The sequence below is a fragment of the Mobula hypostoma genome, chromosome 2 (assembly GCF_963921235.1).
Source record: "Mobula hypostoma chromosome 2, sMobHyp1.1, whole genome shotgun sequence".
Taxonomy (NCBI): domain Eukaryota; kingdom Metazoa; phylum Chordata; class Chondrichthyes; order Myliobatiformes; family Myliobatidae; genus Mobula; species Mobula hypostoma.
In genome coordinates, this window is record NC_086098.1 from 191,735,313 (window position 1) to 191,761,746 (window position 26,434).

Here is a 26,434-nt window from a genome sequence, read left to right on the forward strand (position 1 = left end):
TGCAGTCCGATACGGGACAATTGCCATACCACACTGAGATGCAGTTGGTGAGTATGCTCTCAATGGTACAGCGGTAAAAGTCCGTCAGTATCCTGACACAGAGGTGAGCTTTCTTGATGTTCTGCAGGAAATAAAGGTGCTGTTGCACCTTTTTGATCAGGATGGAGGAGTTCAGGGACCAGGTGAGATCCTCGGAAAAGTGGACACCAAGGAATTTGAAGCTTGATACATGCTCCCTACAGCTCCGTTGATGTAGATGGGGACGTGAGTGTGGCTCCTAGCATGCCTGAAGTCCACAATGATCTCCTTGGTCTTCTAGGTGTTAAGGGCCAGGTTGTTCTCGGCACACCATGCGGCCAGGTGCTGAACCTCGTCCCTGTAGGCCGTCTCATCATCCCCTCTGATCAGGCCAACCACCATGGTGTCGTCTACGAACTTGATTTTGGAGTTAGAACCATGTACAGGAATGCAGTCATAGGTGAAAAGGGAGTACAGAGCCTTGAGGCACGCTAGTGTTCAGGGTGAGAGTGGAGGAGGAGAGGTTGTCTAACTTAACTGATTGGGGTCTGTTAGTCAGAAAGTCCAAGGTCCATTTGCAGAAGGATGAGCTGATACCAAGCTGGCGAAGTTTGGCGATCAGCTTGGAAGGGATCACAGTATTGAATACCGAACTAAAGTCAATGAACAGCATTCTGACGTAAGAGTTGGGGCTGTCCAGGTGGGTCAGGGCAGAGTGAAGTGCCATGGAGATGGCATCCTCTGTTGATCTGTTGGTGTGATAGACAAATTGATGGGGGTCCAGGGTAGTGGGCAGACAGGACTTCAGATGTGATAGAACCAGTCTCTCAAAGCACTTTGCAATGATGGGGGTGAGTGCAACTGAGTGGAAGTCATTCAGGCCCATGGCAGTGGAATGCTTCAGCACTGGCACGATGGTGGCGATCTTGAAGCTTGTGGGGACAACTGCCTGGACCAGGGGCAGATATCCTTCCTCACTCTCAAGCCCAAGCAGCAGAGGAAACATTTCAAGATTTCCTTTAGCAACATGATTTTTCCAAAGATTCAGGTTCCTTTTGAATCCAAGAATTTTGTCACTTTAAGTCAAAATGTTTTCTCCAGGGCCTTGCAGAGATTTGTTCAACTGATTCAAGTGATGAAAAATGCCTGCTAAGTACACTAGTTTCTGCAGCCATTCTTCATCTTCAAAGCACTCAGCAAAACCTGGCCTATTATTTTCTTGAAAGTACTCCTACAATTCGTACTTCAGCTCAAACACGCTGTTGTGAGCTCTTCCTTTGCTAAGCCACCAGATTTCTGCATGTAGCAGGAGATTGATATGCTTTTGTCCCGGTTTTCACTCAGTCTTTTTTTTTTAAAAACATACTCAAGTAAACTGGTCTTTGTTTAATTTTTGTAGTATTATCGAGAATTTATTTCATTTCATCTCCAAGAGCTTTTGACATCGGCACCTTTCTGTGAAGAAAGCAGGTTGTTGTGACAATGTCAGGATTTCCTTTTTATTTAAAAAAGAGAAATGAAACCTCTCAATGAGCCAACCGTTGACGGGGCACCATCACTACAGATGCCAAAACATTCCATGTTTCTATTACAGATTCTATGGGCCATTACAGAGGCTTGGGTGGCTCAGGGACCGGGATGGTTACTTCAAGTGCCGGGTTTTAGATGTTTCAGAAAGAACAGGAAGGGAGGAAAAAGAGGTGGGGGTGTGGCACTGTTGATTAGAGAAGTGTCACAGCTGCAGAAAATGTGCACACCATGGAGGGATTGTCTACAGAGTCTCTGTGGGTGGAGGTTAGGAACAGGAAGGGGTCAATAACTTTACTGGGTGTTTTTTTATAGGCTGCCCAATAGTAACAGGGATATCGAGGAGCAGATAGGGAAACAGATCTTGGAAAGATGTAATAATAAGAGATGTCATGATGGGAGATTTTAATTTCCCAAATATCGATTGGAATCTCCCTAGAGCAAGGGGTTTAGATGGGATGGAGTTTGTTAGGTGTGTTCAGGAAGGTTTCTTGACACAATATGTAGATAAGCCTACAAGAGGAGAGGCTGTACTTGATTTGTTGGGAAATGAACCTGGTCAGGTGTCAGATCTCTCAGTGGGAGATCATTTTGGAGATAGTGATCATAATTTTATCTCCTTTACAATAGCATTGGAGAGATAGAACAGACAAGTTAGAAAAGAGCTGAATTGGAGTAAGGGGAATTATGAGGCTATCAGGCAGGAAACTGGAGGCTTAAATTGGAAAGTACAGAAGAAATGTGGCAAATATTCAGGGGATATTTGTGTGGAGTTCTGTATTGGTACGTTCCAATGAGACAGGGAAGTTATGGTAGGGTACAGGAACCATGGTGTACAAAGGCTGTAATAAATCTAGTCAAGAAGAAAAGAAAATCTTACAAAAGGTTCAGAGAGCTAGGTAATGTTAGAGATCTAGAAGATAATAAGGCTAGCAGGAAGGAGCTTAGGAAGGAAATTAGGAGAGCCAGAAGGGGCCATGAGAAGGCCTTGGCAGGCAGGATTAAGAAAAACCCCAAGGCATTCTACAAGTACGTGAAGAGCAAGAGGATAAGATGTGAGGGAATTGGACCAATCAAGTGTGACGGTGGGAAAGTATGTACGGAACCGGAGGAAATAGCAGAGGTACTTAAGGAATACTTTACTTCAGTATTCACTATGGAAAAGGATCTTGGTGATTGTAGTGATGACTTGCAGCAGACTGAAAAGCTTGAGCATGTAGATATTAAGAAAGAGGATGTGCTGGAGCTTTTGGAAAGCATCAAGTTGGATAAGTCACCGGGACCGGATGAGATGTACCCCAGGTTGCTGTGGCAGGCGAGGAATGAGACTGCTGAGCCTCTGGCGATGATCTTTGCATCATCAATGGAGATGGGAGGGGTTCCAGAGGATTGGAGGGTTGCGGATGTTGTTCCTTTATTCAAGAAAGGGAGTAGAGATAGCTGAGGAAATTATAGACCAGTGTCCCCTGGTTGGTAAGTTGTTGGAGAAGATCCTGAGAGGTAGGATTTATGAACATTTGGAGAGTTATAATATGATTAGGAGTAGTCAGCATGGCTTTGTTAAGGGCAGGTCAAGCCTTATGAGCCTGATTGAATTTTTTGAGGATGTAACAAACACATTGATGAAGGAAGAGCAGTAGATGTAGTGTATATGGATTTCAGCAAGGCATTTGATAAGGTACCCCATGCAAGGCTTATTGAGAAAGTAAGGAGGCATGGGATCCAAGGGGACATTGCTTTGTGGATCCACAAATGGCTTGCCCACAGAAGGCAAAGAGTGGTTCTAGATGGGTCATATTTTGCATGGAGGTCAGCCACCAGTGGTGTGCCTCAGGGATCTGTTCTGGGACCCTTACCCTTCATGATTTTTATAAATGACCTGGATGAGGAAGTGGAGGGATGGGTTAGTAAGTTTGCTGATGACACTAAGGTTGGAGATGTTGTGGATAGTGTGGAGAGCTGTCAGAAATTACAGCAGGACATTGATAGGATGCAAAACTGGGCTGAGAAGTGGCAGATGGAGTTCAACCCAGATAAGCATGAAGTGGTTCATTTTGGTAGGTCAAATATGATGGCAGAATATAGTATTAATGGCAAGACTCTTGGCAGTGTGGGGGATCAGAGGGATCTTGGGGTCCGAGTCCACAGGACACTCAAAGCAGCTGTGCAGGTTGACTCTGTGGTTAAGAAGGTGTACGGTGTATTGGCCTTCATCAAATGTGGAACTGAATTTGGGAGCCGAGAAGTAAATGTTGCAGCTATATAGGACCCTGCTCAGACCACAGTTAGAGTACTGTACTCAGTTCTGGTCGCCTCACTATAGGAAAGATGTGGAAGCCATAGAAAGGGTGCAGAGGAGATTTACAAGGATGTTGCCTGGATTGGGGAGCATGCCTTATGAGAATAGGTTGAGTGAACTCAGCTTTTCTCCTTGGAGCGACGGAAGATGGGAGGTGACCTGACAGAGATGTATAAGATGATGAGAAGCATTGATCGTCTGGATAGTCAGAGGCTTTTTCCCAAGGCTGAAATGGTTACCACAAGAGGACACAGGTTTAAGGTGCTGGGGAGCAGGTATAGAGGAGATGTCAGGGGTAAGTTTTTTTACTCAGAGAGAGGTGAGTGTGTGGAATGGGCTGCCGGCAATGGTGGTGGAGGCAGATACGAAAGGGTCTTTTAAGAGACTTTTAGATAGGTACATGGAGCTTAGTAAAATAGAGTGCTATAGGTAAGCCTAGTAATTTCTAAGGTCGGGACATGTTCAGCACAACTCTCTGGGCCAAAGGGACTGTATTGTGCTGTAGGTTTTCTATGTTTCTATTTCCTCCAAGACAGACCTTTTGTTTCCAGATACAAAGTCAAAATATTAAATATATCTTGTCCTTTGCTTGTTTCAGGCAGCTCTTTGCAACAGAACAGGTTCTCTTGAATTTCACCATCATTTACAAATTTTACAAATGCTACAACGTGACATTTATTAGCGAAATCTATTGACTCATCAAACTGGACAGAGTAAGAGCTGTTTTTTGATTTATCACACGAAACCTCTTCAGCATCATGTGACATGTCATCAATACGTCCGCTTATCCTACTGTTTGAGAATAAAACCTTTTCAATATTTCATACTTCATATTGTCCTAGCATATTACCCACTATATTTTAACATGCTGGCATCATCAGGTTCTCACCAACTGTGTGACTTTTCCTTTTCTGGGTAATAAGTTCTGCTACTAAATAACTTACTTTCTGTACCTTTTTACTGACTGTGACTTTATTAACAAAAGCTTTACTCTGTTTTGAAACTCCAATAGCCTTTTAAAATAATCCACACTAGTGCAGAGAAATAACTAAGAAGATTGTAATTCTTCAGCATTAACCTCATCAGAATTGTCTGTAGGCCTAGAATCCTCCTCTTCCATCTCACACCTCCTCTTCAAAACAAACATCAGCACATTAGAATGTTTTTAGAATGAAAATTTCCCTCCAATTTTCTACTACACTGGTACAGTTTGTTTGCTCCCATAAGTCAGTCGGAGGCACATAAGGGGGAAGTTGGGGAAGGTAATTCGGGAGGGAGAGGCTGATGTCACAGCCCTAGTTAGGCGAATTCATTCAATGCTTGGAAAACACACTTCATGCTCATCAGCCTGACATCCTCCTCTCCGTACAATACAGCGCTCACCAATTATCAATGACCTCCCCTACCTGACATCGAAAACTAAGAATGGATTCAAACAAATAGGCATGGTCCTACTGCCATACTGGGCTGAGAGTGCTAACAGAGCTCCTCAGTCACCGCTCACCACTGCAAGCACAAGCATTGTACGAAGTTCACAAAACCATGTTTTTTTCAAAAATCATGAACTCTCGCAGAACACTTAGCAACTTCTCACAGAACCCCGGCTGAGAAACCCGGGTCTATAGGTTGCAGAGTCAGATCAGCGTTGAAGTGAGCGAAGTTATCCACGTTGGCCCAGGAGCCTGGCAGTTGCAGGGTAACAACTGACCCTGGATCTAGTGGTAAGGGACCCAAGGCTCCTTCCTGTACCTCCTGCCCAATGTTAACAGCGAGAAGAGGGGATGTCATGGATGATGGGGGCCCTCAATAATAGATGCTGCTTTCTTGTGGCAATAGTCCTTGCTAATGTGCTTAGTGCTGGGGAGCATTTTGCCCATGATGGACTGGTCACAGAGACTAATGAAGAACCTGATTTAGAGCATCATCAAATATTATTAGCAACATCTGAAGGTAAAACTACTGCACAATAGATTGTGTTCAAGATGCTAAGATTTCTGCATTTTAGCAACAGTCTGTTTCACGGTACAAGGATAAAGGAAAACAACATTTAATATGAAGCACCTTTTAAAAGTTCTGCTTTTCAATTGCTGTGATGTTTTTGTTGAAAAGAGGTAATTTTCCCTTTACAGTATCAAAATAAATCACAACACACTCCTAAAATTTCTATTTTTTTCTTCATCTGTCTGTATGCCTACAGTACAAATTTATTAACTAGCAAACATTCTACTATGGAAATTAATAATAGTCAGCGTTTTAAGCCAAAACCCTCTTGGCCTGAAACCTCCACTGTTTATTTATTTTCCACTGATGCTGCCTGACCTGCTAGGCTCCTCCAGCATTTTTTATGTGCGCTATTTTGGATTTTCAGCATCTGCAGAATTTGTCATGTTTAAAACATTCTTCTAAAAGTAGAGTGAAGTTTTTCTAAAGCGTTAATACCAGACATCCCACCTCTCTCAGGAGTTCCGGGAGTCTCCCGCATATCGATAGCGGCTCCCTGATCCCTGCAAAATTATATACAATATCCCAGAAATCGACTTTTTAGACAGGGAGCGGGAGAGGGAAAAAAAAGAAAGAAAATGAATGAATCCTGCTTGATCTCTCTTTGTGCTAAGTAGACCTATCAGTTTTCTCTGTGGACGGTCTTTACAGTCGACCTCGCTCTCTCTTCCATATTCCATCAGTTCAATTACTGCCGTCTGTAATGACGCTGAAATCAACCGGACAACTGTCGGTGATGAAGTACAAAAGCCTGGCAAAGAAATTCTCATGGCTGGCGGTAACAACCTGACTACACGAGGCTGTCCTATATGGGCGGGGTGCGTTGGCGTCTTAAGGGGGATTCGAGCGGGGTTTAAATTGGAGCGAAATTCCAAAATCACCCATTAAGACATCTTTAAAAATGCACTCGCAGCAAGCAAATTCTGCGGGGTTTTTTTCCTGAAACACTTCCACTTACAGGTACATCGAAGTCCACAATGGGCTAGGTTTAAGCACAGCTGTTTTCAGAAGAAAAACCGATTTTAATAAATACCCGGCCCCCACCGAGGTCTCGTCATTAGGACAGCGAACTGTTTACCTGTGCTGCGCACTTTATATGCATTTTGAATTACACTTTATTAAATAATATGGTAATATATTGTTTTATGTGGTGTGCGTGATATATGTATTGTATTGTGGCTACACCATGGTCCGGACAGTGGTTGTTTCTTTTGTGGACAATCAGCCAGATGACAATAAACTTGAACTTGAAGCTACAGAACTTCTAAATCACTCATAAAAAATCCCCCATTTGGATGTAAAACAGCAAATTCTGATCCCGACTATTGCAGGGTGGGTGTGTGGGTGTGTAAAATAAGATCATTATTAATATTAATTAATAATTCTTATTACACCCGTAATAAGAATACACCTTCTGCTTTTATTTCTTTTAGGGACCACAACATATTAAGGCGGCTAAATGCAGGGAAGGCTGCTCAGGTATTTTATAATTCTTTTCAGCAGAAAACCAAAGTCTGACAGAGAAGGTCGCTAGAGCTGAGGTGTACTTTACATCTTTCATCATTGAGCATAACCTGCCATTCCAGTTGTGTAAGCACACAGGCAAGCTATTCAGGAAAATGTCTCCTAAATCAGAAACAGCATAAAACTATGCCTGCTCATCAACCAAGACAGCAACTATTGTGAACATGGCACATTAAGACAGAATTCAGAAGTCAGCTGTCTCATAAAACACTTGTGCATCTGATGTCTTGCAAAATTAACAAATTCATTGACACAGACTGCTATGAGGTTGAGACTTCCGTTTGAGACCTCTCTGAAATGAGTTTTTGCAGGGTGGGATGTCTGTAATACATGTTTTAAAGGCATCCCAAAAGCCGATTTGAAAATCAAAAATGAGCTTTCTGGGCACTCAAAATACCCAAATGGCGATATGCAAATTAACTTTTACTTTAATACTCGATATGCAATGTAAAATTACATTACAATATAATTAATAAAGCACAATGCTCTCTGCAGATTACTTGAAAGTAGGAGCATTTCTAAAGCACAGTATGACAGCAGGCTACATACTTGGATTTCAACTTGCAAGGTTTATCTTCCACATAAGAAGGAAGTGAAGCAAACTCATAAGAATCATCAAATGGGCAGGGACAAAATTCTGTTTCCACACAGTTCACCACAACAAGCAACAAAGTTAATCTAATGACTTGTGGTAATTCACAATTCACATTTCAAAACTACCACAACTTCTTGGCCAATTTGTACATTAGTATTGCCTACATTTTCCACCCACTGCTGGTTTTCCAGCAGATTTTGGATCACTATTACAGTTATAACAATAACAGGTTCAATTTCTTTCAAAGAGACATCACAATGGTTTAGCTAATAGAGCTACTGCCTCATAGCACGAGTAGCGCAATTTCAAACCAGACTTCAGGTGCTGTCCATGTGGAGTCTGCATGTACTCCCTCACTGAATTAGTTACCTCCAGGTGCTCCAGTTTCCTTCTACATCCTAAAGATGTAAAGGATGGATGGCCCCTGTAATTTCCCTTCATGTGTAGGTGGGGGGTAGAATCTGGGGAGCATTCATGGGAGTGTGAGGAAGTTAAAAACAAGGTGATATGGTAGCGTAGTGGTTAGCACAATGCTTTTAGTACTAGCAACCCAGATTCAACTCCCACTGCTGTCTGTAAGGCAAACACGAGGAAATCTGCAGATGCTGGAATTTCAAGCAACACACATAAAAGTTGCTGGTGAACGCAGCAGGCCAGGCAGCATCTCAAGGAAGAGGTACAGTCGACGTTTCGGGCCGAGACCCTTCGTCAGGACTAACTGAAGGAAGAGCTAGTAAGAAATTTGAAAGTGGGAGTGGGAGGGGGAGATCCAAAATGATAGGAGAAGACAGGAGGGGGAGGGATGGAGCCAAGAGCTAGACAGTTGTTTGCCCATCCTCTGGGCTTCCCCCCCTCCCCTTTTTCTTTCTCCCTAGGCCTCCTGTCCCATGATCCTCTCGTATCCCTTTTGCCAATCAACTGTCCAGCTCTTGGCTCCATCCCTCCCCCTCCTGTCTTCTCCTATCATTTCGGATCTCTCCCTCCCCCTCCCACTTTCAAATCTCTTACTAGCTCTTCTTTCAGTTAGTCCTGACGAAGGGTCTTGTACCTCTTCCTAGAGATGCTGCCTGGCCTGCTGCATTCACCAGCAACTTTTATGTGTGTTGCTTGAAATTCCAGCATCTGCAGATTTCCTCGTGTGTACATTCTTCCTGTCGGTTTTCTCTGGGTGCCCCGATTTCTTCCCACAGTCTAAAGGCATACCGGTCAGCAAGTTATTTGGTCATTGTGAATTGTCCTGTGACTAGGCTAGGATTAAAATCAGGGGATGGCTGGGCAGCATGGCTCAAAGAGCCGGAAGGGACTGTTCCGTTCTGTATCTTGATAAATAAGATTAATGTTGTACTGGTGTTTCTAGCAGCTTTGTTTTTATTCCTTATGCAATGCTAGTGCATATACTCTAATATGCAGTATATTCCCAATTCCCAAATGATTCACTACTCAAGGCACAATGGAATAATTATTGCCAGAAACATACAACCGTAAATTGCTTTGATAATTCACCAAAAGAACAAAATTGGCATCAGCTATTATATTCCATCTGGTTAGCCTCCAACCTGATGGCATGAATAACAATTTTTCCTACCAGTAAAAAATAATTCCCTCCCCCTCCTCTCTTCTTCTATTCTCCAGTCTGGTCTCTTACCTCTTCTCACCTGCCTATCATTGCCTCCTGGTACCCCTTCTCTTTCCCTTTCTCCACTTTCTTCTACTGTCAGATTTCTTCTTCTCCAGCCCTTTACCTTTCTAACCCACTTGGCTTCACCTACCACCTTCAATCTAGTCCTCCTTCCCCACCCCCCCCCACCATTTTATTCTGGCATCTTCCCCCCTTTCTTTGCAGTCTGGAATAAGGGTCTCGGACTGAAATTTCCATAGACGCTGCCTGACCTGCTGTGTTCCTCCAGCACTTTGCATGCGTTGCAATGTTGGAGGAACTCAGCAGGCCAGGCAGCGTCTATGGAAACAAGTACAGTCAACGTTTTGGGCCAAAGACCCTTCAGCGGGGCTGGGCATTGGCGTATCCACACAAGGCCGTGATGTTAGGATATTATTGTCCCACAGATCCTGTGACCCACGCTCCATACTGATCCCTGGTACTGCTGTGTGGCGTATACTGGTTCTTTCCCGTGAGACTGTGTGTTTCCCTGGGATGCTCCAGTTTTTATCCCACCATCCCAAAGACATGCTGATATATATTGCTATACTTTATAGATGCATTGTGGAGAGCATCTCAACATCATGGCCTGGCATGCACACACCAACGCCCAGGAATTGAAAAGGTTACAGAAGGTGATGGATACAGACCAGACCCTTAGAGGCAAAGCCCTCCCCAACACTGAGTACATTTACATGCATAATTGTCCAGATAATGGAGTTATAACAACCAAACAAGCATGAACTTGATATTTACATGGAGTGCTGCCACAAGAAAGCATTGTCCATCATCGAAAATCACCACCATCTACGCCAGGAGTTCCCACCCTGGGGTCCACACCCCTTGATTAATGGTATTGACCTATGGTGCAAAAAAAAATGTTGGTGACCCCCAATCTAAGCCGTGCCCTCTTCTTGCTACTACCAACGGGCAGGAAGAGCAGAAGCTTTAGGTCCCAGACTACCAGGTTCAGGAACAATCATCTTACAACCACCAGACTCCTGAACCACGTCGATATCTTCATTCAGCACTATTCGGAACTGAATCTATGACCAAAAGGCACACTTTCAAGGATGCTTTATAATTGATGTTCTCAGTATTATGTTAACTTGCACAGTTTGTTGTCTTTTGCACAGCAGTTGCTTGTCAGTCCTTATATAGTTTCTTTTTAATATAAAGTTCAATTGCATTTCTTTTGTCATACAAAATGTTTCTCAAGCTTGTACATGGTAACATAAACGTACTTTGATAATAAATTTACTCTGCACTTTGAATTGGCCATTATAATCTTGCCCATGGTATAGATAGAATTGCAGAACTGCAAACCATCATGCATTTTTTATTCCAAATTTTGCCAGCACACTCACAAACCCACAGAATATCTGGTCACACCAATGTCTGAGCAACAGGAGTAGGACAGAAAAGCACATTTTTATTGTTTCATCGCTTCTGTGGTTTCTCTCTGAAATTTTACTTGACAATATTATAGGGAAAATCCTGCACATTTGATCATTTCACCCCAACATTAATCAGTAACATCTTCCTTCAATTCTGTCTACTAAACCAATCCAAAATTTATTAGCAAGAGACACTTACTTAAGAGCATCCCTTAAGATTGGATACATCACAATTTGTTCTGAAGATGTGCATGCTTAATACAACACCAATACACAAAATACTGCAAATTTTCAGCAAATCTGTGAAGAATATTAATTGCCCAGATTATGCAGTTATTAGAACAACCAAACGAGCATCATTTTTCATCATTATATGAACTTGACTGCAACTTTTTTTTAAAGAATGTGCTTGTAGCTTAGAAATCCAGGTTATTGTCAAAAAGCCACCACATATACCATTTTGCACATTTTTCTGATATAATCAGTGCGATTAATTAAATGACAAAAGCTTCAAGTATTTAAACTACCTTTGTTCTCTAAAAAGCAATTCTTGAGAAGTTACAGTTTTATGCACATATTTCCCAAGCCAAGATTACAATTTAATATGATTTCTGGCTCTGAACAACTAATTCTTATGTAATGTAATATCCTCACTAATACTGAAAAATTCACAATGTTTCCACTTTTACTTAATCTCAAACGTCTTTTCAAAATGTCACATCAAAATGCAGACTCAGAGTTGTACTCACAACCTAGCTTGCTGGCTGAGAGAATTCTTTAATATGGTTGACCACTTGACCGGTTTCATATCATCACCATTTGCAGATGTTAGGAAATCCTCTAGGACCTGACATCCAGCATCAGAAAGTGAAATCCACACCCCAAAGATTACTAGTGAGCAGCAGTATGAACACCAGGTTCAAAGACAGCTTCTATGCCGCTCTTACACACCCTTTGTATGACTGAACAAGCTCATGGTCTACCTCATCATGGCTGTGCGCCTAATAGTCTGCCTGCCCTGCAGTGTCTCTACATCCGTAACACTATTCTATTTTGCTTTTCTCTTGCACTGCCTCAATGTACTGATATGGTGAAATGATCTGAATGAATGGTATACAAAGCAAGTTTACTGCTATACACGTAGAAATAATACACCAATTAGAACTCTATCACAACAACAGGAATTCTGCAGATGCTGGAAATTCAAGCAACACACATCAAAGTTGCTGGTGAACGCAGCAGGCCAAGCAGCGTCTGTAGGAAGAGGTGCAGTCGACGTTTCAGGCCGAGACCCTTCGTCAGGACTAACTGAAGGAAGAGTGAGTAAGGGATTTGAAAGTTGGAGGGGGAGGGGGAGATCCAAAATGATAGGAGAAGACAGGAGGGGCAGGGATAGAGCCGAGAGCTGGACAGGTGATAGGCAAAAGGGGATACGAGAGGATCATGGGACAGGAGGTCCGGGAAGAAAGACGGGGCGGGGGGACCCAGAGGATGGGCAAGAGGTATATTCAGAGGGACAGAGGGAGAAAAAAAGTGAGAGAAAGAATGTGTGCATAAAAATAAGTAACAGATGGGGTACGAGGGGGAGGTGGGGCCTTAGCAGAAGTTAGAGAAGTCGATGTTCATGCCATCAGGTTGGAGGCTACCCAGACGGAATACAAGGTGTTGTTCCTCCAACCTGAGTGTGGCTTCATCTTTACGGTAGAGGAGGCCGTGGATAGACATGTCAGAATGGGAATGGGATGTGTCTATCTCTATCACAGCTGTCTTTGCCATTTGATTTCCAGACTGCATGAATAGAGACAAAAGAGTCAATTCAAACTGAGAAAGAGAAACACACACACACACACACACACACACACACAAAATGTCAACTCCATAAACTGGTGGACACTAGGATAAAAATTCTACCTGGCTCAACGGCAAATGCAAAAATTTTGCTGTTCGTCAAGGACCACAGGAGAAGAAACTTTCATCTGCATAAATTTTGCAGGGCCTTTAATATACATAAACTAAGTATAACTTTGGGAATTTAATTGAAGCAGCTAATTCCATGAATATGACTGGACAGAGAAGAATGGAAGGAATGACAATAGCTCCTGGCTGCCACTCCAACCCAGCGGAATAGTACAGACACAATGAAAGATAATAGCAGAAGGCAAAAATCCAAGATCACGAACAAATCTGAAGTACTAGAAAGTAAAGACCATTACTGTTACAGTCACAGAGTGGCCACAATCTTATGGGATGATGATCAATAAAACCACTGGCATTTGCTATCATTTTCCCATGGATTGATGGGATTTTTCAAGTTATTGAACACACGTGAGAAATGCAGGAATCTGGAAGATGCAATGAGTAATGCACTGGTAGGCAGCAGGCCACTCATTTTCATCATTGGTCCTGTGAGTGTCCATCTAAAACTCACAGAACCAATGCAGCAGAGAATTTCCATCAATCCCAAATATGCATGAGGGTCATTCACATTGAAGGAAAGAAACAACAGGCTAGAGGACTCGCTAAATTTGTAATTTAAAACTCTGAGACACTAATAGATTAAAACTGCAAACCTTTAAGCATGTTTTTAATTCAATATTCTAAAGACTCCAAATTCAAATACTGAAATAGTATGGAAAATATGTATAAATGTTCATCAGTTTTTTTAAAACAACTTTAAATCTATCAAATAGAAGTGTAAATACTTTGGAATTTTTTGAAATGATGCAAAATATTCAAATAGTTATTTAGAGAGAGAAAAAAAGAATTTTAAGCCTTTGGCAGTTCCAACTAGCAGTTGAGTACAGTGATATTTCTGTTTAATTACTCTTTTTCTGGGCAGAGCAGTGTTGGTCACCCCAAGTGTTGTTCCTGATGGAATAGAAACCCTGGGCACTGAGGATTGTTCCAATTTTCTCCACTGCAAGCTCCCACTGAGAGGCCTGTTAGAGGCAAAGGATTTTTTATTTCAAAACAAGGTCAGAAACAGATGTAATCAACCCACTACGTCATTAGTGACTTTGAGAAAGCATGATCTGAGATAAGTTGTTCTGTGATAATTAGCCATGGATTTAAGAAACAGAAACATCATGAAGGACTCTAGAGGGAAGGGAGGCTGCAGATGAGGCAATGGTTTGCAAAGACAGAAGGGTCAAGCAATTGACACCTTTAATGTATATGCAAGGTAGAAATGAAAGAGAGGAAAAAATGTCAACAGTTCTCCCTTTGCATACTCATAACAAACAGAATGATTAGGAAGGGAATTAGAATCAGGTTTAATGTCACTGGCATATGTCGCAAAATTAGTGGTTATGCAGCAACTATATATTCCATTACTAATGTTCTATAACTAAATATTCTATTACTAATTCATCACGACTGCTGCATTTCCTTTCTTCATCTTATTTATTGCATTACGAACTTCAGATTTTAAAATACTTGGGACCTTCAATGTTTTTAATTTCTGGTTTTTTGCCTCGATTGTCTTCAAACAACTCCTGAATATACTCAGTCCATTTGTTCATAATTTCATCTTTTTCCATGATAATGGTACCGTCCTTTGCTTTCAAACATCCACCTGAAGAACGGAGGAGCTTTTTACCAGTGATATTCTTGATTTGTTGATGTAACCTTTTTGTATGAGTAATAGGGATTCTTTCTATTTGCTCACATTCCTGGTTTAACCATTCTTCTTTGGCTTTTTGGCATAAGCTTTTAACTTTTTTATCTAAGGACTTATATTCTGTAGGATTTGCTTTCTTCCACCTCCTTTCTTCCATTAGATTTTTGCTTTCATCTGTCATCCATTTATTCTTTGTGCTTTTTTCTTTTTTAGGAATCACTGACTTTGCTGATTCTACCAAGGCATCCTTTAGAGAGTTAAACTTCATTTCTACATGATTGCTATCATCTTCAACAGATTCTACTTCTAGACTTTGAAATCTATTCCTTACTTCAATTGTAAGTTTTCATCTTTAATTAATTGCGAGTATTGTTCAGGGATTGTTCAGATTTTTGCATCTTTAGTTTTTTTAAGTTTTATTTTTACATGACATACTACTGGGTTATGGTCACTATAATGACAACCCGCCTCAGAGTACTGAAATGCTACATTTATCCAGTTACGTTATATAGCTCAGAATGTTGGACAATATCTAGTAACATGAAGAAACTAATTGAAGCAGCAGAGATGTGGTTGTGAGGAGGATGCAAGGAATACCATGGACGAAATGAATATCTAATGAGGATGTCGTGAACAGAGCAAACACAAAAACAGAAATAATGTATGAGATCATGAAAAGGCAACGTAACTTCATTAGACATGTGATTAGGAAAGAGGAGTTAGAATGCACGGTAATTATGAGAAAGATTGAAGGGAAGAAAGCAAGAGGAAGACAAAGATAAATGATGATGGAGACAGCAGCCAGAGAATTGAAAATGAATACTAATGAATTGATCCACTTGACCCAAAACAAGAGTGTGTGGGCCATGGCAGTCAAAGCTCAAACTGGGCACGGCACCTGGTGATGATGATGATGATGATGATGCAGCAACAGTCATTGCAATATACATATAAAATTGTAAATTACAGCATGTACAAATATGTATAAAGATAAATTAGATATATAAAGATAAATTAGATAAAAGATAAAGTTAGTGTTCACGGGTTTAATGTCCATTCAGAAATCTGATGACAAGAGGGAAAGACGCTGTTCCTGAATTGTTGAGTGTGTGCCTTCAGACTCCTCTACCTCCTCCCTAATGGTAGCAATCAGAACAGGGCATGTTCTAGGTGATGGGGGTCCTTAATGATGGATGCCGTCTTTTTGAGGCATCACTCCTAAAGGTGGAATATCAGTAATTTGGTGGAAATATTTTGGGACTAGTACATGGATTCATAGGATAACATGAACTTAGGGAAGATGAGAACATTTAACACCTGCAAGGGCAGAACTTGGAAGGGTATGTTATTTATTGAATAGGAGGAAAACCTAAAGGCAGCTGACCAGAAAATATCTGTTATCTGTTCAGATCTCTGACGCTTCTGCCTATAGGGGTAAGAGTGACAGCTGTACTTCAATAAAGTAAGAGGGTGCAAGAAACTACTGAGCATGAACAGGATGTTTAAAAAAAAGCATCAAACATCTACTTCTGATGGAAAACTCTGCAAGGTTTAAAAATCAAAATCTTAAGTATAATATTAGTTAGCCATAATGCATTTCAGCAAATTACTGCCATTTTCAGAATATGAAAGTGATTTTAAGAACTCTAACCAGATGGAACAAGGAAAGCAATTTGGTGTGTTACACATTCAAAAACTTTTTTTATCTTTAAATCTTCATTTTCTTTTAAGAATCAGGGTGAAATTATCATGAATCGCTTACTGATTTTGAACTTAAATCACACTATCTACACTCTGCATGTAAATCCACATGAAAAATTTCCCTGTTAATTGCTAACACAAAAGTAACAATTCAACAATATTTTAGTAAACAATATAAACGAACTCCAGCAAGTCCAGCACCTAATTCAAACATAATGAACGTTCTCCATATCTTTGCATATATCCAGCAAGAATTAATTCAATATGATACAAACTTTAACATTTGCACTCTAAGTATTAGTTAGATTACTGCACATTTTAACCTTGTTGCTAATGCACAATTTCACTATGCTGAAAATAAAAATATTGCAAAGCTTTAGTAACTACAGCAAAAACACAACAGGAAAGAGAAAATATAGCAATGAGTCAAACTAAGAGCTCTGTCAGCTTTTCTAAGCAGATGGATTGAGAAGAAAAATGCTGACTGCAGTTGATCTCGAACTTACTTTAAAATTGTCTAAAAATGGAGATATATATGAGAACTACATCCACAGTATTTACCAGCTACTGCAGATAACAACGTATCTCAAATCAAAATTAGAGTAATCTTTGATACAGAGGAAATACAGTTTAGGAATTAAGAGTGGCAGGGTGATTAGTAACAAGTTATTTGACTGCCACCACATGCAAGAAGCGCCAATCGATCTTCCTGTACAGCAGGCTTCTTTGGTTCCAGATAAAAATTAAAATAGAAACAGAAAAAATAGAAGCAAGCCATTCCACCATTAACAGGATTACAAATTGTTTCCTAACTTTATACTAACTCATTACTTACCAGTAAAATGCAATTTTATCCCCCAGCTTTTTGTCATAAACGTTTCTGTCCAAGAGATTGTAGCATATATTTGTAGTAGCACCTTCCATCAATTTGACGTAAACTTTTCCTTTTGTATGATCAAAGTTATAGTCCAGGAAACTGCCAGTTTGGGGCGTTTTCCAGTAGAATTCTTTCGCAATTTTCCCCCAGAACTCTGCATATAAAATTAAAACAATGTTTCTTACATACAAGAAGCATGGATTTTAATAAGCTTTCTTGCTAAAGTGAACACATGTGTTTATGTTGTAAACATTTTTTTTTCTAACTTTCATTTTCAGTTGGCATGACAAGCTTCTCAGATGTAGAAAGCGTGTTTTCAGAACGTGGATTTCCTAGAAATGTGACTTCACTTCTGTGGCAGATGTGAACATCGGGTTTTAATGCACAAGTCGAAAAAGACCCGGAAAAACAATCATTAACAGATTCACGGTATAGAAATTATTCAAATGAATGCTCTACAGATGAAGGCCCGAGAAGTAAAATCAGGCCTCCCAGGAAAAGCAATTCAACGTACTCCCAAAGCACAATAAAAGGATGTGCAAACATTACATATAATTCGGTACAAGAAGTGCATAGCACATGTGAACTATTACCTTCCGGGTTCTGTATGGAATGTAAGTACAGTTCCTTGTATTTTTGGAAATTCGGCACATGAGCCCCTTTAGTAATTTCAGCAGCACCATAGTAGATGTCTCCTCCAACTGGTATCTTGTCAGGGATCATGATGACTGTCAAAGCGATGGTCGCCACTGGAGATCAGAAACCAGCCGAGGCTTTAAGACGAGCAGCGAAATGCCAGCGCGCTGAGCCCAAAGAAGAGCGGGTCCGCGCAGCCAATTCCGCCCGCCGACCGTCGCAGCGCCGCCGCCAATCGCAGGCCGGGCCCTTTCTCCCACTCCCACCAATGGCACAACAGGAGTTCCAGAGCTGAGCCAATCAGAGCTCGACGTGCCTCGCCGTTACTTGAGTTTTCTATTAAACGATACAAATTAGGTCAGCGCCGCACCCTAGAAGTAGTAGTAATTCCAATAAGGAAGCCTGGCAAGGATCTGTCAAAACCCACTAGCTACAGACCAATTGCATTAACATCAAGTATATGTAAGATAATGGAAAGGATGATAACAGAAAGGTTATCATATGAGCTTGAGAAAAGGGGAATGCTGGCAAGTTATCAGAGTGGTTTTAGAAAGGGAAGGAATTCCATGGACTCAGTGATTATGTTAGAGACTGAAATAAGGAAGGCCCAGGCAAATAGAGAGTCAGTAGTGGCAGTGTTCTTTGACATTGAAAAAGCCTATGATATGATGTGGAAGGAAGGATTATTAATTAAACTGCACAAGATGGGGGTTGGTGGGAGAGTTTTTAATTGGATTAAAGATTTTTTGTTTGGTAGAAAAATTCAAGTTCGGATTGGATCAGAATTATCAAAACAGTACATAGTGGAAAATGGCACACCTCAAGGTAGTGTGATTAGCCTGTTACTTTTCATCATTATGATCAATGATGTCTTCACAAAGGTACCAGTGGATATAGGTAGGTCACTGTTTGCTGATGATGGGGCCTTGTGGAAAAGAGGCAGAAACATGGACCATATAATCAGGAAACCACAAGAAGCAATTGATGAAGTGGTGGAGTGGGGTTATGATTGGGGATGTAGATTTTCAGTAGACAAAACTCAAACTGTATTTTTTACCAGGAAAAGGGTTGAGGTAGGGAAGAAATTAAGGATGTATGGGGTTGAAATAGAAAGGGTTGCATCATTTAAATTTCTGGGAGTTATATTTGATTCACGATTAACATGGGCAGACCATATCAGGAAAGTTGAGGAGAAATGTTAAAAAGTAATAAATGTGATGAGATGTTTGACTGGTAGGGAATGGGGAGCAAGTTGTTCAGCTTTGAAGAGAATGTATGTGGCTTTAGTAAGATCTGTATTGGATTATGGAAATATAGTATATTGATCAGCAGCTAGGTCTCTTATAAAGAAACTGGATGTGATTCAGGCTCAGGCCTTGAGAGTGTGCAGTGGGGCTTTTAAAACGTCACCAGTGTCAGCCCTACAGGTAGAAATGGGAATAATGTCTTTGGAACTAAGAAAGATGCAACTGATGGCAAACTACTGGGTTAACTTGCAGGGGCGCAATGATTCTCACCCTACTAAAGGAGTGTTGCAGGAGCGCTGGGAAAATGGGAGGTTTCAGAGGGATACCCTTAGTCGGGTAGGGAATGATATCGCGAAAGAATGTGGAGTATTTGATCTGAGGATAAGTCCTTCAGTAGTTTATCCGGTTGTAGCTCCATGGAAGCTTGTATGGCCTGACATAGACTGGCATTTGTTAGAGGTAAAAAGGAAAGAAAGATATAAAACAGATTTGGTAAATGCATTTAACTGTCATGTGGTGGAAAAGTATAGTGATTATACTCACATTTATACAGATGGTGCGAAGGAACCTGAAACAGGAGTGACAGGGTTTGGAGTGGTAATACCAGCAAAAGAAATTGGAATCAGCAGAAGAACATCTAATAAGTTAGGGGTGTTTACAGTGGAGATGCTGGCAGTTTTGGTTGCGTTGCAATGGGTGCAGAAAGCCAGACAAGCCAAAGCATTGATATGTTCAGATTCATCCTCAGTTCTAGCAAGTTTAAGGTCTTTTCACACAAACAGTCGGCAAGATGTACTTTATGAAGTCCTTCAGGTAGTTACAAGAATTGCAAATCAGGGAGGTCAGGTAAAATTTCTATGGGTTCCAGCACATGTAGGGGTGAAGGGGAATGAGAGGGTGGATGAGTTGGCAAAGAGGGCGTTAAAGAAAGAAAATGTGGAAATGCACATTAGTATCAGTAAAGCAGAGGTTAAGTGTGTAATCTGGGAAACCGAATGTGGCAAGAAAGATGGGACAGGGAGGGGAAAGGGAGGCATTTATATCAAATACAAAAGAGTGTTGCAGTTACTAGGGTAGGTAATGGAAACAGAAGAGAGGAAATTGTGTGGACTGGGTTAAGGCTGGGGCATTGTGCATTAAACAAAACATTGAAAATGATAGGGAAACACCAGACAGGATTGTGTGAGGAATGTCAGGAAGAGGAGTCAGTAGAACATGTAGTTCTGAGTTGCAGGAAGTATGGGATACAGAGAGAGATGATGAGAAATAAATTAAGAGAGTTGGGGATGCAGGAATTCACATTAAAAGGGTTGCTGGGCATGGGTGAGAGAGCACAAGTCCGGGTATTTTTAGCATTTTTAAGGGGTACAGGTGTTTTTTATAGAATATGACGAATAAACAGGAATAGGATACTAGGATGGTCAAAGATGGGAGGGTGAAGTGTAGGTTTGTGTGTGTGTGTGTGTGTGTGTGTGTGTGTGAGATTGAGTGAAGGGATTTAGAATGTATGTCTAGTGCACATTCTGGAGCAGAGGGTGGCGGTAATGCACCATCAAGCTGGATGCCAACCACCGTAAAACAAGATACAGAGAGAGATCGAGAGAGAGAGCACCGCACCCTCCGCCTCCTGACAGAAAGTGAGGTGCCGGTTCGGGGGGCGGGGGCAAAACTGGGACCGCAATGAGGGATTAAAGCACAACTACAGCGCATTTTCGTATGCCCAAGGAAAAAAAAGCTAATTGCTCGAAATACTCAGTAGATGAAAAAGGAACTAGACTCATCGGAATTAAGTCAAACAGGTGTACGGCCATTGAAAGGTAACGAGGAGAGCATGTACGAGGATAGCGGAAAATCTACTACAGCTTGCGTGTTATCACAGTAGTTCTGATTAGTTTTTTTTTGGGGGGGGGGGAAATGCTCCCAAAGGTCAGTTGGGCCTATTTCATGAATTTGGTGCCCAGAATGCAACTACTGCGGCGCACATATTGGAGTCAATGAAGCGTCTCCACTCAATACATCGAAATGTTTACTCTTTTTCGCAGATGATGCCTAGCTTTGGAGTTGAATAAGTACAATTAGAGACTTGGTGCTGGGGATATCCAGGAGAGGTCTTTGATATTGGTTCACTTATCCTGCCAATGGATTTTGAAAACAGATTCAGTTGTGTTTTTAAAATAGGGGCAGCACGATATTTGCTGGACTGGCCCAGGACACGTAAGGCTGTGTTGCTTGTTGATGCAAAAACGATGCATTTCACTGTAGAGTTCCAAGTACATGTAACAGTCAAAGCTAATCTTTAAAATCTGATAACAGTTATCTTTTAAAGCTCGGTGTCAAATTTTGACACCTGAAAATTTGTGGCCCTCACCGAGTCATGGCTAAATGATGGATGTGATTGGGAGCTGAATGTCCAAGGATACACAGTGTATAGGAAAGATAGGAAGGTAGGTAAAGGGGGTGGCATAGCCCTAATGGTTAGCAACGATATCAAATCACTAGAAAAAAGGGGACATAGGATCAGAAGAGGTAGAATCCTTATGGGTAGAGTTAAGAAATGGCAAGGGTAAAAAGACACTAATAGCAGTTATAGTATATACAGGCCTCCAAACAGCAGCCGGGATGTGGACTGCAAGTTACAGCTGGAAATAGAAAAAGCGTATCAGAAGGAAAATGTCAAGATAATGATGGGGGATTTTAATATGAAAGTGGATTGGGAAAGTCAGGAAGGTACTGGATCTCAGGAGAGGGAGTTTGTAGAATGCCTACGGGATGGCTTTTTGGAGCAGCTTGTCCATAAGCCCACCAGGGCATCGGCTGTTTTGGATTGGGTGCTGTGTAACGAACCTGAGGCGATTAGGGAGCTGGAGGTAGTGGAACCCCTTGGAAGTAGTGATCATTATATGATTGAGTTGGGTTTCAAATTTGAAAAGGAGAAGCTGGTATCAGGTGTATCAATATTTCAGTGGAACAGGGGAAATTACAGTGGTATGAGAGAGGAACTGGCCCAAGTCGATTGGAAAAGTAAGCTAGATGGAGGGACAGCAGAGCAGAATTGGATGAAATTCCTACAAGAAGTAAGGAAAATGAAGGAAAAATATATTCTAAGAAAAGGCAAAAATAAAAGCAAAAGAGACAGCGTACAAGGAAGCAAAAATTAGTGGGAAAAATGTGGACTGGAAGACTTTTAAAAACTTACAGAAGCAAACTAAGAAAGTCATTAGGAAAGAAAAGATGAATTATGAAAGGAAGTTGGCGATTAACATAAAAGAGGATACTAAGAGTTATTTTGAATATATGAAGAGTAAAAGAGGGACAAAGGTAGATATAGGAATGATTGAAAATGATGCTGGAGAAATTACAATGGGTAACAAAGAGATGGCAGAGGAACTAAATGAGTATTTTGCATCAGTCTTCACAGTGGAAGACATTAGCAACATACTGGATAGCCAGAGGTATCAGGGAATAGAATTAGGTACAGTCAAGATTACTAGAGAGGAAGTGCTTGGGAAGCTAAGTCTCCTGGTCCGGATGAGGTGCACCCATGGGTTCTGAAGGAGGTGGCTTTGGAGATTGTGGAAGCATTGGAAATGATCTTCCAGGAATCAATAGACTCTGGCCTGGTTCCAGTGGACTGGAAGGTCACAAATGTTGTTCCGCTGTTTAAGAAAGGAAGGAGGCAGCAAAAAGAAAATTACAGACTTATCAATCTGACATCGGTAGTTGGAAAGATATTGGAGTTGATCCTCAAGGATGAGGTTATGAAATACCTCGAGGTGCATGACACGATGGGCCCATGCCAGCATGGTTTCATGAAGGGAAGATCCTGTCTCACCAACCTATTGGAATTTTTTGGGTAATCTCAAATAAGATTGACAAGGGAGAGGCTGTGGATGTTATGTATTTGGATTTTCAAAAGGCCTTCGATAAGGTGCCGCATAAGAGGCTGCTTAATAAGATGAGAGCCCATGGAATTACAGGAAAGATATTGCAATGGGTGGACCATTGGCTGATAGGCAGAAAGCAAAGGGTGGGAATAAAGGGATCCTATTCTGATTGGTTGCCGGTTACTAGTGGTGTTCCACAGGGGTCGGTGTTGGGGCTGCTTCTTTTTACAATGTATATTGATGATTTAGATTATGGATTGAATGGTTTTGTGGCTAAGTTTGCAGATGACACCAAGATAGGTGGAGGAGCAGGAAGTGTTGAAACGGAAAGGTTGCAGAGAGACTTGGTCAGTTTAGGAGAGTGAGCAAAGAAATGGCAGATGAGATACAATGTTGAGAAACCTATGGTTGTACATTTTGGAAGAAGAAATAATCGGGCAGATTATTATTTAGATGGGGAGAAAACTCAAAAATCGGAAGTGCAAAGGGACTTGGGGGTCCTCGTGCAGGATACCCTGAAGGTTAACCACCAAGTTGGATCGGCGGTAAGGAAAGGGAATACCATGTTGGCATTCATTTCAAGAGGAATAGTGTATAAGAGTAAGGAGGTGTTGATGAGGCTCTATGGGGCATTAGTGAGACCTCATTTGGAATACTGTGTGCAGTTTTGGGCCCCCTATCTTAGAAGGGATGCACTGATGTTGGAGAGAGTTCAGAAAAGATTTACGAGGATGATTCCTGGAATGCAGGGGCTAACATATGAGGAGCGTTTGTTGGCTCTTGGACTGTATTCATTGGAGTATAGAAGAATGAGAGGGGATCTCATAGAAACATTTTGAATGTTGAAAGTGTTGGACAGAGTAGACGTGGAAAGGCTGTTTCCATTGGTGGGTGAGTCCAGGACAAGAGACCACAGTCTTAGAATTAGAGGGTACCCAGATAAAACAGAGATGAGGAGAAATTTCTTTAGCCAGAAGGTCGTGGATTTGTGGAATCCGTTGCCACATACAGCTGTGGAGGCCCGATCATTGAGGGTGTTTAAGGAGGAGATTGATAGGTATCTAATTAGTCAGAGTATCAAGGGATATGGGGAAAAAGCTGGAAACTGGAACTAGGTGGGAGAATAGTTTAGATCATGGGGGAGTTACGGAGCAGACTCAATGGGCGAATGGCCTACTTCTGCTACTTTGTCTTGTGATCTTGTGAATACCCTCTTCTTCACATAAGCTAATGAAGAGGTAGTGGCTGATAGCAAGAAGGAGGACATACATTTGATGAAATTGAGCAAGGCAGGAAGGCCATCTATGGAGAGGACATGAAGAGACTGCCAAAGGACACAGGTTAAGAAAATGGCAGATGGAGTACAATTGTGTTGGCGTGTGGCGAAGTGGTTAAGGTGTCAGTGTAGTGATCTGAAGGTCGCTAGTTCGAGCCTCAGCTGAGGCAATGTGTTGTGTCCTTGAGCAAGGCACTTAATGGCAGGCAGTGACTAGTGGGGTACCGCAAGGCTCAGTGCTGGGACCCCAGTTGTTTACAATGTATATAAATGACTTAGACGAGGGAATTAAATGCAGCACCTCCAAGTTTGCGGATGACACGAAGCTGGGCGGCAGTGTTAGCTGTGAGGAGGATGCTAAGAGGATGCAGGGTGACTTGGATAGGTTAGATGAGTGGGCAAATTCATGGCAGATGCAATTTAATGTGGATAAATGTGAGGTTATCCACTTTGGTGGCAAGAACAAGAAAACAGATTATTATCTGAATGGTGGCCGATTAGGAAAAGGGGAGGTGCAACGAGACCTGGGTGTCATTATACACCAGTCATTGAAAGTGGGCATGCAGGTACAGCAGGCGGTGAAAAAGGCGAATGGTATGCTGGCATTCATAGCAAGAGGATTCGAGTACAGGAGTAGGGAGGTACTACTGCAGTTGTACAAGGCCTTGGTGAGACCACACCTGGAGTGTTGTGTGCAGTTTTGGTCCCCTAATCTGAGGAAAGGCATTCTTGCCATAGAGGGAGTACAAAGAAAGTTCACCAGATTGATTCCTGGGATGGCAGGACGTTCATATGATGAAAGACTGGATCGACTAGGCTTATACTCTCTGGAATTTAGAAGATTGAAAGGGGGGATCTGATTGAAACGTATAAAATTCTAAAGGGATTGGACAGGCCAGATGCAGGAAAATTGTTCCCGATATTGGGGAAGTCCAGAACGAGGGGTCACAGTTTGAGGATAAAGGGGAAGCCTTTTAGGACCGAGATGAGGAAAAACTTCACACAGAGAGTGGTGAATCTGTGGAATTCTCTGCCACAGGAAATAGTTGAGGCCAGTTCATTGGCTATATTTAAGAGGGAGTTAGATATGGCCCTTGTGGCTACGGGGATCAGGGGGTATGGAGGGAAGGCTGGTGCAGGGTTCTGAGTTGGATGATCAGCCATGATCGTACTGAATGGCGGTGCAGGCTCGAAGGGCCAAATGGCCTACTCCTGCACCTATTTTCTATGTTTCTATGTTTAACCACACATTGCTCTGCGACGACACCAGTGCCAAGCTGTATCAGCCCTAGTGCCCTTCCCTTGGACAACACCTGGAGACTTGCAGCATGGGCAACTGCCAGTCTTCCATACTACCTTGCCCAGGCCTGTGCCCTGGAAACCTTCCAAGGCACAAATCCATCGTCTCACGAGACTAACGGATGGCTATTCATGCATCAACTAAAGTTGCTGCCTCACAGCTCCCAAGACCGAAGCTCAACCCTGACATCCAGTGCTGTCTGTGTGATGTTTGCACATCAAAGTCAAAACTCATTGTCAAATGGACAAGATGTATGCACAGGTGAAATCAAAAACTTACTTGCAGCAGCATTCACAAGAAAAACACACATATTATTCACAATTCTTAATAAGAAAGAACCTCATTATAAGGACACAACAACAACAATTAAGTATATTTTAGTTCAAAGTAATTAAAGTAGTCTGTGCCGAACTCTTCTCTCACCTAGTCCCACCGACCTGCACTCAACCCATAACCCTCCATTCCTTTCCTGTCCATATAGCTGCCTAATTTAATTTTAAACGACAACATTGAACCTGCCTCAACCACTTCTGCTGGAAGCTCATTCCACACACCTAACACTCTCTGAGTAAAGAAGTTCCCCCTCATGTTATCCCTAAACTTTTGCCCTTTAACTCTCAACTCATGTCCTCTTGTTTGAATCTCCCCCACTCTCAATGGTAAAAGCCTATCCACGTCAACTCTATCTATCCGCCTCATAATTTTAAACACCTCTATCAAGTCCGCCCTCGAGCTTCTACGTTCCAGAGAATAAAGACCCAACTTGTTCAACCTTTCTCTGTAACTCAGGTGATGAAACCCAGGTAACATTCTAGTAAATCTTCTCTGTACTCTCTCTATTTTGTTGACATCTTTCCTGTAATTCGGTGACCAAAA

General features: G+C 41.7%; 1 protein-coding gene across 2 annotated transcripts in view; it reads right to left on the reverse strand.

Annotated features, from left to right (window-relative positions):
• Positions 1–18,078, reverse strand: part of acss2 (acyl-CoA synthetase short chain family member 2) — an 80,964-nt gene extending 62,886 nt beyond the window's left edge. For both annotated transcript variants that reach the window (XM_063041295.1, XM_063041294.1), the window contains exons 1-2: positions 17,809–18,078; positions 17,174–17,369 (exon numbers count right to left, since the gene is read on the reverse strand). In XM_063041295.1, the coding sequence (XP_062897365.1) occupies positions 17,174–17,369; positions 17,809–17,938 (326 nt within the window). In that variant the 5' untranslated portion in view covers positions 17,939–18,078. The remainder of the gene's footprint in view (positions 1–17,173; positions 17,370–17,808) is intronic.
• Between the last annotated feature and the right edge of the window lie 8,356 nt (positions 18,079–26,434).